The following is a 16,090-nucleotide window of genomic DNA, read 5'->3' as shown; positions in this document are numbered from 1 at the left end:
GAACTTGGAACTATCAAAGGCCCAGAGCAAGCTCTTAATGGTGGGGATATGGTTGTGGTGTTACTGTGGGACAATGAAAAGGCTAACCTAGTGCTATCTACGGTGGCCAAAATTAAATGCATCCGTAATGTGACAAAATAGTTTAGATTTTCTCTGTCTCCCCAGTCATAGTGGAAAACACCAGAGTTCCTTCTGATATGGAAAGGGTTGCTTTAGTTTGGGCTGCAGGCATGGGTTCTGCTTCTTGAACAACTGAGGGCAAAACCTCAATGCTCACCAACGTGCATACTAGACGCATTCTAAGATGTAGAATATTTGGGAATAATTTAGTTTTTGTTGAGATTTGGCCATTGTAAGGGTGCAGAAGGAGGACCCTGCCAAAAGGTGGCATGATGGTTGGCAAATACTTTTATTCTACTTGAAAGAGAAAGGACTAGCTGTCCCTATTTCTATGAGGGGTTTCCCTGCTATTTTATTTGTATATTTATAATGCACTGGCAGTCGGCAGCCATCTGGGCGCAGGGACATGAAAACGCTCATACAACACAGAAGAAAAGAAAGTCTGACCTAAGGAAATAAGTACTATGCTGTTACTCGGATCACTTGAAGAGTAGAGTTTTAAGTGACTTCCAGAACAGTTTTAAGACTGCCTCTAGACTACGTGCGGGTGGCAGTGTGTTTCGAAAATATAATGCCTTTGCAGGGAACGATCTTCCTAGGCCTTTAGTGCGTTTGAAGCTAGGACCTAGCACCTGCCCATGGTTTGAGGATCTTAAGGTCCTAGGGGGGAATGTAAGGCAGGGTCAAAGGTTTGAGCTAGGGAGAGGTTGCTCCAAAGAGAACGGTGGACCATGGTGCCGATATTTAAATGTTTTCGTTCCTGTATCGGTAACCAGTGGAGGTCCCTTCTGCGGTCCGAGATGTGGGTCCTTCTAGTGACCTTTTTGACAATGTGCACTGCATCATTCTGTATAATCCAACACTTTTTAAGGTTGAACAGTAAGGCTCCACTTAAAGAGTTGCAGTAGTAGAGTCTGGTTAGGATCGTTGCTCGGGCAATGATTGCGCAGTTCTTTTCTGTAATATAAGGGCGAATGTTCCCAAGTAAGAGTAAATGGTAATTGCAGTTCTGGCTCACATGGTTAAAATGAGCATCTGCATTTAAGGAGGACTCCACTTTAACGCCCAGGTTTTTACCTTCTTTTGTACAAGGATGTCATTGTTTCCAATTGGGAAACTTTTGTAGTCTCTGCTAAGTATGCCCCGGGCCTGGTGTGAGCCAAAAATAAGGAGCTCTTTTTTGCCGCCAGTTAGGCATAGCCAGTTTTTTGACATCCAGTCTTCAATTTGATTATAAATGTTGGTTAGGGTAGTCGAGTCCTTGGCGGGGAGGCCACTAGTTTCCATGACTAGTTTGGTGTCATCTGTGTAGTTTGTGAAGTATGCACCTAAGTTGTCTAGGAGTTAGCACAGCGATATAGTGTAAAGATTGAAAAGCACAGCCGATAAGCATGCTCTTTGGGGTACATCGCACGTAACGGGTGCTGATGAAGAGAAGACAGAGCCCCACCGAATTCTTGACTTTCGATTTGCGAGGAATGAGCGCAATCAGCCAACAGCCTCTTTAGAGCAGTGACCCAGATGGCTTAAGAAGTGCAGAAGACATTTGTGATCCATCAAGTCGAAAGCTGTGCATAGATCCAATAGGATCAACAGTCCTGCCTCAACTAAGGACTGAAAAGGGTCTGTCAGAATGTCAGTTCAACTTAAATCTCCATTGTCCTGTGTCAAAAACCCTAGCTTTGTCCCTCACACTTGCAACTAAAGTAGATAAGACTAGTGTTTGTTGCCTAGGAGAATGGCTTACTTCTCCTGGGTTTGTGATCATAGTTCACTTCAGGAATTTCAATAGTTCTCATCAGGAGGGGAATGACTCCCTGCCCCTGATTGCAAGTGTCTTCAAACAAACAAAATAAAACAAGCCCAACAACCCTTCCCCTCTTGTGTAACTGGTGTATCAAGGGGAATGTCTCCCTTCCCCCAATTATAAGATTCCTTTAGCACTTGATATCAGAGGATGACTCCCTCCCCCTGATGCTTCTCTCCACAGCCTGACAATCACACTAGATCCAGTGGGGGGATGACTCCCTTCCCCTGGATACTCCAGCGTCTCCTCTATGTATTATTGTGCTTGGGTCCCACACCCAGGTTGCTGTTCTTTGAGTCAGCAGACCTGGTTTACTAACCTGCCAAGTACTGCTACGATGAAGAGGACTGGTGTGTTGGTATTGGTCCTCTAGCCGGGATTCTAAACTCGCCACCGATTCTATTCCTTACAAAGACACAAAGATTTCTTCGGATGCCCAAATAGTCCTCTTGACTTTTGGTGTCTTTGACACTTCTGTAGTGGTCAGTGGCTATGGTCCTTCCACTGACATGATTTCCTCTGATGCACAATTAATCCTCCTGACCTTCGGGGTCCTTGACTCTTTTCTCGATTTTAATGTAATAGGGATTACACCAGGAACCCGCAGAGACCCTCTCCCCTTCCTCGTGTCCCCCTCGGCAGACCCTGGACTGCTGTTACCTTGTAAGGATTAGCAGCACATCTCCAAACCTTGCTGGGACTGAAAGAGGTGTCTCGTTGGCTTTACAGGTCCCCTGTTCTCTTGCCTTCTTCTGGCCGCTCAGCGTCTTCCTGCTGACTATTATCTCAACACTTGCCAAAGGACTCGTCGGTTCGACTTCTCGGGGCAGTGTTACCGTTCCTCTCAGCAGGCAAAGCTATGCGCAGTGCTTCTCCTCTGGGATCAGATGGGGCTTTTCTTCCTTTTCCACCAACATCCTCTGGTCTCAGAATTCCAGCTTCCCACATATCAGATTATTTCCGCTCTGTATGGCTTACCAGCCAGCCTCACACTCTCAGTTGTCCTTCGGTTTTTAAAGTTTTCAAGAGGTAATTTCCTCATGGGAGACTAGACTGCAGCTCTCGGTTCTGTGAAGTGATCATCATGTCTATATGCCTCTTCTTCGTCACAGTACTTTCAGGTTCCCTATAGAAAGTATATAAGTTTGTTTTCTACAAATAGGTTCCTCAAGGAAAAAGAGGTTAGAGTGTGTCGGGGTGTGTTGATGTTACATGAGCTGCACCCTAGATGCTCGTAGTCATCCCCAAAGGGGGAGCCCCTCCCCATGAGATCTCCCACACTATACCACCCCCAGGCTGAGTATCGAGTAGCGGTCTCACCTTCCTAGCCTCATGGGAAGGGGTGCCCTCTTGGGGAGAAGTGACATCTAGGGATTTGTCACACCATTCAATACTTAGTTGGGTTTTTACAGTGGATTAAATTGACCTGTCATTTTTCTGTACATTAAAGGATGCCATACTTGCTTGTGCCACTTTATTCCGCTTTTGTGCAGAAACAGGTTTGGATAAGATTTGTGGTGACATGAATGTTTAGGATATTGTGTGTTTCACCATTAATCCATGTGGTCTTTTCTTAAACCCCATTATGCCTCACCCTTCCATGTCTTCCACTAGAATGAGGGGAATAAGATCTCAGAAAGTGCCTTTTTGTTAAAGTGAAACACTAAACGAGTGGCAGTCTGTCAAAGTCGGGTGGTAGAGATAGCTGCATTTTTGTTTTGCGGTGCCATATTCAAGTCCCTTTGTTCATTTAGTACTTTTATTATGCTATGCCAATAAAATGCGAGACATTGTTTTAAAAAATCTGGCTACATACAAGACGCAGTGACTAGGTCAACATGCACTTCGCTTTTCATAATAATGCACCCTTGCATTTATGAGACTTGTTCATATAAACTACAGCACACTCAGTCCAGCCAAAATAAAGACAGGAATCCTAGCTGAGTGAGCAAATGAAGGTCTAGACTACTAAAAATATCTATGTTCAGCAGATTGATCTCCATTATTACCCATTACCCATAATGTATCACGAGAGTCTAATATAGTGTCAGAGTATAGTCTCAACACAGATTTTTTAAGCTTAATTGCTTGGGCTATGCCTTGGAAAGTGGGAAAGTTATAAAAAGTAATAACCTCCCTTAACCCTCATACTGCCCCTTTCAATTCACCATGAAGACAAACTAGCTCTTGCTTATGGATAGACGGCACCTCGTTATATTTCATATATGACAAAAGTGTTTTAGAACTACACATTTCCCTTACACAATTTAGCTTTTTTGTTCAAGTCCATTACTCGGTTACACTATAAATAACTAGTATTATCTAGGCTGCCAAACCCAACATCTGCAAGAGTAGACAAACAAAGCAGCTCCCAAAGCTAGTAAATTGGAAGAATTTTACCTTTTCCACACGGCTCACGGCCTGGAAATATATGTTGTATCCTTTACGAGGGGCAAGTGGAGGATTCCAAAAGCCTTGATATGTTCTGTTGTCTCCCACTGTGAATGGAGCAGGCTCTGGAAGATTACCCGGAGGAAGTTCAGCAGCAAAATAGTATGGGGAACTTCCACTGGCAGAGTTCTGATAATTGATTGGAACCTGGTAGCATTCCATGCCACTAGTTTCCCGCTTGGCTCGATGCGGATGCAGCTCTTCCACCACAATCTGATAAGCACTTGAAAATAAAAGGAGACAATATAGGATATAAATTTAGGGATAATCTGGCTATTTCACAGACAGTAAACAATGAAAAAAGTCTTATTGGAAGTATTGCAAATAGAAATGTAAAGAGGAAGAAAAGAGACAGCCCAATTTCCCTGGAAAATGTCTATCTGATCACAGTTTTCAACCACCAAAATCGGAATGAGATTAAAGACATTATTAGACAGTTTTGTTATGGATACAATTTCACCAACTCTATGTGCATCTGGCTTACCACAAACACATGTAAGGTCTACATGTGTATGACATACCTCTGCTCCCCGCTTCAGGAGGATCATGGCATGTGCACTTTTTGCAAGGAGTCATAAACATAGTATAAACAGCACTATCTAGTTACAAGCCCCCGTTCACTTTACCCCAAGTGAGTGTGGCCTGGTAATGCTGGGTTTAGTTACAGGGTGCATGAGTCCTCCATTTTTATTTAGAATGTGAGCTGAAGTGTCAATTAACTGCCATCCATCCGAGTGTTGCCATGTTCATTACTAATGAAGGGTCTTGACTTGTGAAATTCAGAATTTCAAGTGAAGTATAAAAACCCCTCACCTCTTCATGTGTTTTTCTGTTTCTATTGGGAGACACAGAGTGCTAGGGGCCAAGGCGGCAGTTAATTACTGAAGTGTGTTGAGGCAAGAGGCTGCTTTGCTGTTGGGGCTCCCTTCCCTCCCCACTTCCTAGAATTACCCATCTCTGTGGTGCTGCAAGTAGTGGGGGTGCTTCTGGTTACTCACCCTATGTTTGAGGCTGGTGGTGATGCTATTATGCATTATCAGTATTATGTTTTGCGATTCCTACCTTCTGCCGTGGATGTTAGAGATTGCTGATGGTCACACTGATGGAGCAATCTTGCCCGAGACTCCACGGATTCAAACTGAAGGCCCTGGCATTGACCCGTTACAGATGCCTAGCACCACACTACCATTAGTTTTCTTACCACAGGAACCATTTCTGCATGCCGCTCCAGGCAGACACGCTGCAGGGTCTACACTGCTATCAATGGGATGCTTTGCAGGCAAGACCTGTGCTCAGCAGTATGAAGCTCTGCTGTCTTGCCTGTCTCGGGGCTAGATAATGCAGGAGTGCACAGCAGCCTCTGTGGCTACATTTTCCAGAAAAGAAAGAACGAGGCGGAGAGGAAGTAAAGGAATGACGGAGTAAAATAACAGAAAGGGGGAAGGCTCAGAACTCACATTCTTCGTATGTATGTATGTATGTATGTATGTATGTATGTATGTATGTATGTATGTATGTATATATATATATATATATATATATATATATATATATATATATATATATATATATATATATATATATATATATATATATATATATATATATATATATATATATATATATATATATGTATGTATGTATATGTATATATAGGCCTCGTGAAAGCCTTTTTGTTGCGACAATGGAACACCGTAAGGCGACAGGAACCATCCCTCTCTATACCCTACTCAATCACCTTAAAAGCGCATCTCATTCTAAGCAGAAGAGACACAAGGGACACTAAATTTGCATCCCTATTGACAGAGGAACAGATTGTCAAACTGGTATAGCCCTCAGTAGTTGAAGCAATGCAGGAAACCCCTGGCACCCCACTCCTCCAGGAAACCTTGTCAGCTGAGGCGGTACCAGTGGAGGCTGGTGACCCAATGCCTGCTGATCAAACAGTGGACAATCCCCCCACAGGCCTTCCCAGAGAAAAAGAGTCTTCCAAACGTTTTATGATGTTTCCTCCACTACTTTTCCATTTGTACATGGAAAATAAGTAGACCATGTTCTCCTTGAGGAATAGAAGGATAAAGAAACCCTTTTACCCTCAATACTAGTTTATACTCAATTCATCTCAGGAGTCTGACATGAAGTATCCAGCTGGATGACCACATGGGAGACTAATCTTAGATGAGCTAAGGTCAGCTGACCCTGTCCACAAAAACACTAATTGGGCCGTAAGACAAACGTATTATTTTGTTCATAAGGACAGGACCTTACTCAGGGTATTCTGCTCAATCTGCAACGTTGACTTCCAGTACGTCTACGCTGCCAAATGGGAAGGAGTAGCTATTAGGCCATTACTGGAGATTATGGAAAAGAAGACCCAGAACCTATTGGACAATAACTATGATAAGCAAAGGTTAGTCACGATCTATGGCTCCGTAACTGGAAAACAAGCTTCATGTCAGGTAAACCTTAGAAAGTTTGCCTTTCTGGGTTCGAGCCAGATTTATTTTTTGGAGATATCCTTATAAAACCAGAATGATGCCCTCCCACAGCCTTGGTCACAGAGACCTCCAACTCTACAGCACCCCTACCCTCCGGAGGTCGACCCTGCAACAATCGCAGATGACTGCTTGGAAGGTGAATTAAAGATTCTGCAATGTGAAGGACATCTCATTGGAGCTGGCCAAACATACCCAGTCAACTTGTCACACTTGTATCTCCTCTACCTACCTACTCTACCTACAGCTGGCATTGGAAGTGACATTTCTCAGTTCTCCTAAAACAAATGGGAAACTTGGATTTGATGTTAGAGACCATAAACCTGGGCCTGTCCATCCCAAATCTTGTACAGCGGGGGTCTATTAATGCTGTTCAAGCAGTTTTAAATGATGCAGAGCAACTACAGCCATTTGTAATCAAGCTTCTTTCTGCATCCACTGTCCAAACTGCTGATACCCACATGTGATTTACCATTAGACAAAAGGCTCTCCAATCTACTCCTCCGAGCACTTGCAGGAAGCAGACAAGCAATGTGTCTCCTGGAAGACATTGTTTCTGGTCGCAATGCCCTTTCCCCTTATCTTCCCAACTAGGTGGTGCTCAGAACCCACCCAGATTTCAGTTGAAGGTTCTGTATGGTGTGTCATTCCAGCCATTCGGTAGTTCTTCCAACATTTTACCTGAATAGTTTCTCTGAATAAAGAAGGCACAGTGGATGTCACAATGGCCTTATCCAACTTCAGGGATTCATCTTCACCTTTTTGCAAGACAGAGGAATTACTACTTGGAACATTTGGAGGTTCAGCAAGGGGCAACAAGCAATCAGTTTCCACCTTTAGCAGTGGGATTAGGGTGACCATCACTGCGGCATACCATACTTTGGGCACTCCTCTCCCCAATCTGGTCCAGGCCTGCCAAACCTGCAGCATGGTTGCATCTTGGGAAGAGACCCGGGACATCTCCACCAAAAATATATGCCACACAGCCAGATGGGCTAGCCAGACAGTGTTTATGCAATACTACTGCCTCATTGTAAGAGGATCCTTGTTGGCTAACTCTGGCTCCCAGGCCCTGAAAGCAGGAACAGAGATGAAGATGCTCAAACATACCTAGCATTTTGTTTGTGTCCTGCACCTTATATAGCTGAGACAGAGGTCTGATTGTGTTGCTTTCTAGATCTTCAGATTAGTAAGGACTGTGACGACACTAGGGTGAATGTGATGTAATGGCAGATTATACAGGGTAATCGTCATTCCTCCCACTCCACCAGCCTCATCCCAGTTCTTATGTCCCTGCTTCCTCCCTGAGGTTGGATTGCTCTGCACTAGAAAGGGGAAGGAAGGGGGTGGGGGGGGGGGTGTTTTATACTCCCTGAAGTGAGTAGGGTTAACAGTTTTAAATCACACAACTTCATTGGTTTTATGTTGGGAAGGCCGGAGACTTCATCAGTAAGGAGTGTGAGACTCTGGTGACAAAATAAGACATTACTTGCTTCTACGGTGCCACCTTTTATTTAGATATTCTTCCACACTACTATTACCATCATTGTAGACCTTCCTTTGGGTTTTCCTTGGCTTATCTCGTCTTCCTCCAATCTCCCACTGGACCTTTACTTAATCCTTCAAGTTAATCCTCTGTTAAATAAGCCCATTTAAACTGCTGTTCCTCCAACACAACCTCTTTCGTTGAAGGCTGGGGAAAAACAAACAATTAGCATTCAGAAGCTGTCCCTTCAAATCTTGCCACCCTCTGATCGGCTGTTGTCTAGGAAGGTCCCAGCCCTTGGAATAGCTGAAAAGGGCAGCCTCATTACATTGTTCCTGTCTTCTGACGACCTGTCTGATTCAGCTACACCATGTTCCAAGTAAGGGAAAGGGTCTATCTGTTCAGGGTCCTCATTGTATGTTCCTGTTTAATCACGCCATCGTTGCCACATGTGGTGTCCGCACTCTGTTGCAGCTGCCCACTCCCTCTCCCTGTGAGCCCAGCTGGCTCCAGGCAGTGTCAGCTCGATTCACTACACCCTCAGCTGTGCAGTAGGCCTCCTCACAAAGGGTCCCCTCCTTTGCATGCTCTGCGGGGCGAAGATGCTCCGCTGTGCTGCCTGCCTCTGGAACTTGCTGTCGAGGCTGGTCCCCGCCGGCTGCTCCTCCGCCCCCGTTCGAGGGCCCTGACCGGCAGTCTCAGCCCTACTGACCTGCGGTGTCCCATGCCATAGGCAGGCAAACTGCAGGCATCATCCTTTCGCCGTGCACCCCCGGCCCCCCTGTCCCAGGCCATCAAAAGATGATAACAAAACAGATTGTCTAGAAGGTATGATGAATACCCTTTGTAGTCTGGCATTACTGACAGTAAATTGTGAGATTTCCAAAACTTTTGATGTATCTTGAAAATGTTCTCATGGACTTGCCTCAAATTTGCCGTAAAGAACAAGTCACTTGCCTGTAACTGTTGTTCTCCAGCTTTGGTGTGGCATGGATTCACATGCTCATGTATATTCCCCGCAGTCAGGCCGGAAATGCTCGCTAAGAAAAAGAAAGCAGTCTTGCTTCTAAAGTTTGAACACTGCCTTTCTCTCATTATCCAATCACTGTAGACTGGGTCATACTGCACCCATCCAATGATTATTGTTTCCCTGGGTCCCGCCCCTGACAGCCATCTTCAAATTCGAAGCACGTGAGCTGCCAGTATGAACACAGATGAGTCAAAATGGTAAGGTGGGAGGGTTTGCATGTGAATTTATGCCAGACCCAGGCGGGAGAAGAACAAGTTACTTTCCCCTGGTAACTTTCTTTCGACTGAATGTTCCTCCCACGTATTCCTCTTTTTTGACATATAATGTCCAGTTTCAGCTGCTTCGAAGAAAAAAAAAATCGGCATAGGGTGCTGTGCGTTGAGCAGTTGTCCCTCGAAGGCCTCCGTCGAGGGTGATGTCATCGAAGGGAATATATAACTTGCGCAGCGCCCGTTAGCCTCAGTTCTGTTTTTTCCCTCTTGCAGCAGAGATGCTCATAAATACGGGCATGACAGTACTCAACCTTGGTGGAACAGAAGCTGTAATAGCATGCGAGATTCTACAGAGGGGTAGGTTGGGAGGGCGATGAGGAATACGTGGGAGGAACATCCAGTCGAAAAACGTCACCAGGGGAAAGTAACTTGTTGTTCGAATGGATTGTTTCCTCTCATGTATTCCTCATCTTTGACAGACTCCCAAAGCAGTGTTATGATTGGAGGAGGGTGTAGAATTAGAATTTAAACATTTGAAGGCAGAGCAAAGTACTGCTTTGCCTAATGTACCATTTTGAGCATGGGAAGTGTCCAGACAGTAGTGTTTCGTAAAATATGTGGATGGAAGATCCTGTTGCAGCCTCACAGATATTTCTAATTGGTACGCCCCTTTGAAATGTTGTAGTTGTAGCCATGCCCCTGGTGGAATGAGCTCTCAAACCTTGAGGAGGGTATTTACCTGCTAGTCTGTAGCATTCTGATATCGTGAGGGTTATCCACCTAGACAAGGTCTGTTTGGAAATGGCCTGACCTAGTTTGTGTCCTGTGTAACCGATAAAAAGTTGATCAACTCTCAATTTGGACATTCTGGAAATGTAAAAGCTTGGCGCTCTCCTAGGGTCCAACCTATTGAGTCTTTCATCTTCCTTACCAGGATGAGGTGGAGGATAGAAAGCAGGCAGAACAATTTTTGGACTCAAATTAAAGTCCGAAACTACTTTTGGCAAAAAAGGAGGGTCTGACCGTCAGAACAACCGTGTCCTTGTGGAATATGGTAAAAGGTTGCTTGCAAGAAAGTGCCTGCAACTTGCGAACTCTGCAGGCTGATGTCAGAGCCATCAATAGTATTGTTTTAAAGGTTAACCACCTTAGCGGGCATGTGTGCACAGGTTCAAAAGGAGCCCACATCAGGAATTTGAAAACCAGATTGAGATACCAAAGTGGAACCTGGAAGGGAGATGGAGGGAACACATTAGTGAGCCCTTTTAGGAAATGAGTCACCAGTGGTATCTCGAAGTAGGAGCATTCCTTCGAAGAACGCTTAATAGATGGCGCTGCCAAATATCCTTTGATGGTACCTATGTGAAGGCCCAAATTAGGCAATGATAGAAGGAAAGAACATCCAGTGTTTTGCACAGAAAAGGATCAATATTCTTCTCTTTGCACCAGTTGCAAAACTTACTCTGCCGGCATCGTTACAAAGATTTTGTTTCTGGCCTTCTGGCCAAAAACAACACCTCCATCACATCATCCGGGAGGTCCCAATCCTTGTATTTTAGCCTTTCAGAAACCAAGCGTGAAGGTTGAGACTTTTGACCTCTGGATGAAGAACCTGACCCTCCTCTCGCAACAGAAGGTCCTCTCTTTGTGGAAGACGAATCAGAGGACAGATGGACATGTCTAGAAAATCCGGGTACCACGTCCTCCTGGCCTAATCTGGGGCAACTAGGATTATGTGATTCCCAAACCTTCTCAATCGCCTGATTACATGAGGTATGAAGGGGACTGGAGGAAATGTGTACATGAGTGGAAAATCCCAGTCCACCACAAGCGTGTCTCCTAGAGCTCCTCTTGGAGGAAATTCCCTGGAGCAGTACAATTCACACTTTCGGTTGACACTGGTCGCAAATAGATCCACTTGAGGGGTTCCCCAAAGGGTGAAGATCTCTTGAAGGACTTCCTGAGCTAGTTCCCACTCGTGGGAGATTGTGCTCTGCCTGCTCAGAGCGTCCCCCGCCATGTTCTCTCCGGTTAGGTGAACTGCTGATAGAAGATTCCTTCTTGAATTGCCCAGTACCAGAGCTGCACTGCATCTCTGCATAGTGGTAGGGACCCTACGCCTCCCCTCTTGTTGAGATCGTTCATGACCACTGTGTTGTCCATCATTATCAGGACATTTTTCCCCCGGAGAGAGGGCAGGAAGGTCTTTAGCACTCGTCCAAAAGATTGATATGTATTGTGGACTCCGATGGAGGACAACGACCGTTTATTGTCAGATGGGCATCGGCTTCCCCACCCCGTGAGAGAGGCGTCCGTCACTATTATCATCTTCGGCTATGGTTGCCAAAAATGTTCCTTGCAGACCCACCATGGTGCAAAACCAGACTTCGTCAACCACTCAAATCTGCGCATGACAGTGCTGGTAGCCATGGATCTGCTGCTGCCATCTGCAGAATCCAACCCTGATTGAAGGGACTCACACATGGCTTCTTTGCCGTCATTAACAATAGCCAAGAAGAACCGGTGCATGGCTCTGCAAAGAAGGGTTTACAGAGCCTGGGACAGTCCTGGGAAATTTGTGAAGATACGGGGAAATGGGAAGATGCGGGTTAGTCAGATGGATGTTAAGGAGGGCCCGGATCTTGACCATTGCCCTACAGTCTCTTCTCGCTGCCGCCCTGGAAGGCGGGAGCTCCCATGTCAAAAAAATAATATGTATGGACTATAACTGTCATATGCACAAGTCGTACTTTGTTGTGTATTGTTTGCTTTGTTATGAAAGCAAAGATTGATTAAAAAAAAACAATAGTTAAGAAGCCGTCCCTTTCTTCCCCTTTGGGAAAATGCTCTGCTGCCAAAAAGTCCAACAGAGTATGAGAACCATTTGCGAGGGCACAAGTGGAGCTGGCAGATTTCAGTGCCATGCTCCCTGCAGAAAATACCTTTGCCCATCTATCTACGCGTTTATCATCCCTATCAGGAGTGATGGTCGGGTACGCTGCCTGTTTTGACGTAGCCATAGCTGCCTGCACGACCAGCCTCTCCGGAGTGGGGTGCTTCGACAGGTATTCGGGGTCGCAACTGGAGAGGCAGTATTTTTTGGTGAGGTTCTTGTCGACTGCCGGATTTGACTCCGGAGTCTCCCAGTTCCTAGGCACCCTTTTTTCCAAGTGCCACATGAAAGGGCAAAATGGGAGCAGTCTGAGGACCCTTGTCCAGAATATCTGTTAGGTCATCTTGGTCTAAGGGTAAAGAGGGCCTACCCCAACCCAAATATTCGGTTACCTTTGACATAAGCTGACAATAGGAGGAGTCAGCATGTTCCCCTGGTTCAGGCTTTTCCGAATACCAGCTCTGTGGAGGTGTCAACCACACTTGCAGTTTGCAAGCTTTCATATAAATCTTGCATTCTGCTCTCCTCAGAGATAAACATTCTGGTACATTTGGTGTACTGTATTGTAACCCAAACGGTGGACCCTCATCCTCAGAATGTTCCTCCTCCTCCTCAAAAATAGAAGTGAGGGACTTCAAAAAATCAATTTTTGGGAGAGGAGTATAAATCTTGTCCTGTTTAGATATCACAGGCTTCTTTGTCGACGTTGATGCATGAGGAACACTGGGTGCAGACGGCTCGGCTGGCAAACATGGTGCAGCTGGGGCTGAACATTTTTGGGACTGATGTCGACTTCGAGGGCTTAATAGGCGTTGAGGGCCTGGCCGGGCGTGAAAGGCACGGTCGGCGTCGGGGGTGCCGATGGCCTGGACGACCTTGACTTCAATTTCTCACAATGTCTGTCATGATCCTTGGTCTTGTCAGACCTGGGCCTCGAGGGCTCCTGATGGGGATCAGGTCTTTTACACAAGCTCGAAGGCATTCACATTTATGACCGAGACACCTCCTTTCCGGCTTCATCCGAAGACACAGTGGGAGCATTGCTCAGTTTATCAAATCTTGTCGAATTTTTAGAGGGACATCCAACACCTTTTAGGGGAAATCGTCCAAAGACTACGACGATGAAGGCGACCGACGAGGAGGAGTGGTGGGAACCACTCCTCGACCTAGAACACTTGGCCTTCTTCCTCTGAGGAGAGACTTACCTCGACTCATCAGTCCAAGGCCTAGCGTTACGGGAAGGGGACTTCTTGGCGATTTTTCCTACCTTGAATTTCCCCTTCTGTTCCCTCATGGCTTTTACTGTTGACTGACACTTGGAACACTCAGAAGTATTTGGGCTCTCTCCGAGGCACTACAGGCAAATGCGATGCGGGTCAGTGATATTTTTGAACCACAATCTCTGCACCTTTTAAAATCGGTCTTCAAAGTCGGAGTTTAAGAAGAAGACATATTTTCAATGATTTCGAAGATTTTTTAGTAACGTACATCACAGAAAGAGGCACGCCAGATTTCACTCGAAGCAAGTGTTAACACAGAAAAACGGAACTGAGGTCAACGGGTGTTGCGCAAGCTATATATATCCTTCGATTACATCTCCCTCGACGGAGGCCTTCGAGGGACATCTGCTCAATGCCATTGTGACAGAGCACGGTCTGCCAAAAAAATGTTTCCAAAGCAGCTGAAGCTGGACATTACATGTCAAAGATGAGGAATACGTGGGAGGACACAATCCATTCGAATAACATTTACAGGTAAGTAACTTGTTCCTTCTCCAGCAAGGGGTCTGGAATGGATTCACATGCTCATGAATACGATTATACAGCAGTAACCACATACACAACCACGGGAGGTGGCAAGGCTCAACAGAAGTACAAACACTCACCCCTGGAACAAACTCGCCTCAAGCAAATAGGTTGCATAGCAATGCATGGCTGACTCTGGACTCCTGCCTGGAATCCCGGTCACCACAGTAGAACCTTGTGAAGTTGTGCGTAGACCTCCATGTAGCAGCCTTGCAAATGTCCAGCAGGGAAATCCCAGAGAGAAACGCTGTAGCTGCAGCGATGGCTCTGGTAGAGTGGGCTCTAGGCCAGATGATGACAGTACATGGTGCAGCTGGAGAGCCACCTGGATATGGACACTCTTGACCGGGCATTACCCCGATTCACAGGTCCAAAGTTCACAAGAAGTTGAGAAGTCTACCGAAAATCTTTTCTGCGGGCCACACAGAACTTTATGGCACAAGCAACATCCAGTGTATGCAGCGACTGTTCAGCAGCTGAAGCAGAATTTGGAAAGAAGACTGGAAGCACAAAGTGTTTGTTAAGGTGGAAATCGGATGAAACCTTAGCATGAAAGAAGGATGAGTATGATGCACCAGCCTTGTAGCATGCGAGTTTGCAGGAAATCGCTTATATCTACCCAACACGCCCGGCCGAGGTGATTGCTACAAGGAACGCATCTTCCAAGACAGAAACTTCCGGGCAGCTTGATGCAATGGCTCAAAGGGTGGCCCTGTGAGCCTGGTGAGAACAGCATTGAGCTCCCACGCCGGGACAGGGGCTTTCACTCGAGGAAAGGATCTGAAGAGACCATTCATGAATTCTTTAACAAGTCTGTGGGACCATAAATATAGCCTGCCCAGGGAGCGGGTGTATCGAGAGAGCTGCCAGATGCACCTTGATGGAGATGTGGCCAACTCAGTTTTGACAAGCGACAGCAGGTACTGCGAGGACGTGACGCAAAGGTGTAATGTTCTGTGACCTGCACCACACTGTGAAGCGCTTCCACTTGTGACCGTAGCATGACAGAGTAGACAACGCCCTGGCCTTGGCAAGAACTGTTCTACAATCCATAGGAAGGTCATAATGGCCAAAATCTAAGGCTGCAGGAGCCAAGCCGTGAGGCTCAATGATGCCAGCTCGTGATGTAGAATGGTTTCTCCTTCCCTGCAGAGTAGGTCGGCAAGAGGGGTAGCCTGATGGCTGGAGCCACCGACAGGCAGAGCAGGTCTGGACCAGATTTGGAGGGGGCACACTTGGGCGATGAGTATCGTCCTGCAGCAACATAGCTTCATTGTGTTGATGACCCACAGCAGGACTGGAATCGGGGGAAAGGTGTACAGAAAGCGACCTTCCCACCTGAGTGAGAAGGCGTCCCCCAGGCTCCCTGGTTGGGGAATTGTGACGTGATCTCCTTGCATTTTGAGTTGGCTGCCGTGGTGAAAAAGATCGATCTGGGGATGGCCCCATTGGCTGAACATGCGAGACACCTGCTCTTGCTGCATCTCCCATTCATGGTCGGACCACAGCTCCGTGCTGAGGGCATCCGCTACGGCGTTGTTGACGTCCGCCATGTGAAACGGGATGAGGAACATGTTTTGAAGAATTGCCCAGTGCCACAAGGCCTAAGCTTCCAATGAAGGAGCAAGGGATAAGGTCCCGCCCTGCTTCCTGATGTAGAACATTGTGGTGGTGTTGTCTGTGAAGATCTTCACTACACCACCTTTAAGAAGAGGTAGGAATGACCCGAGGGCCCAGAACACGGCCTATAGATTCAGTACATTGATGTGCAGATTCTTCTCCTCAAGCAGC

At 46.2% G+C, this 16,090-nt stretch overlaps 1 protein-coding gene across 18 annotated transcripts in view; it reads right to left on the bottom strand.

Annotated features, from left to right (window-relative positions):
- The window catches only part of PTPRK (protein tyrosine phosphatase receptor type K), a 1,571,968-nt gene that overhangs the window by 449,908 nt on the left and 1,105,970 nt on the right, over positions 1–16,090 (bottom strand). For all 18 annotated transcript variants that reach the window (XM_069607477.1, XM_069607481.1, XM_069607480.1 and 15 more), the window contains one exon: positions 4,328–4,601. In XM_069607477.1, coding sequence (XP_069463578.1) covers positions 4,328–4,601 — 274 coding nt within the window. The remainder of the gene's footprint in view (positions 1–4,327; positions 4,602–16,090) is intronic.

Source organism: Ambystoma mexicanum, chromosome 4q (genome assembly GCF_040938575.1).
Source record: "Ambystoma mexicanum isolate Mex_15411 chromosome 4q, UKY_AmexF1_1, whole genome shotgun sequence".
NCBI classification, from domain to species: Eukaryota; Metazoa; Chordata; class Amphibia; order Caudata; family Ambystomatidae; genus Ambystoma; species Ambystoma mexicanum.
This window is presented reverse-complemented; position numbering and strand designations above follow the sequence as displayed.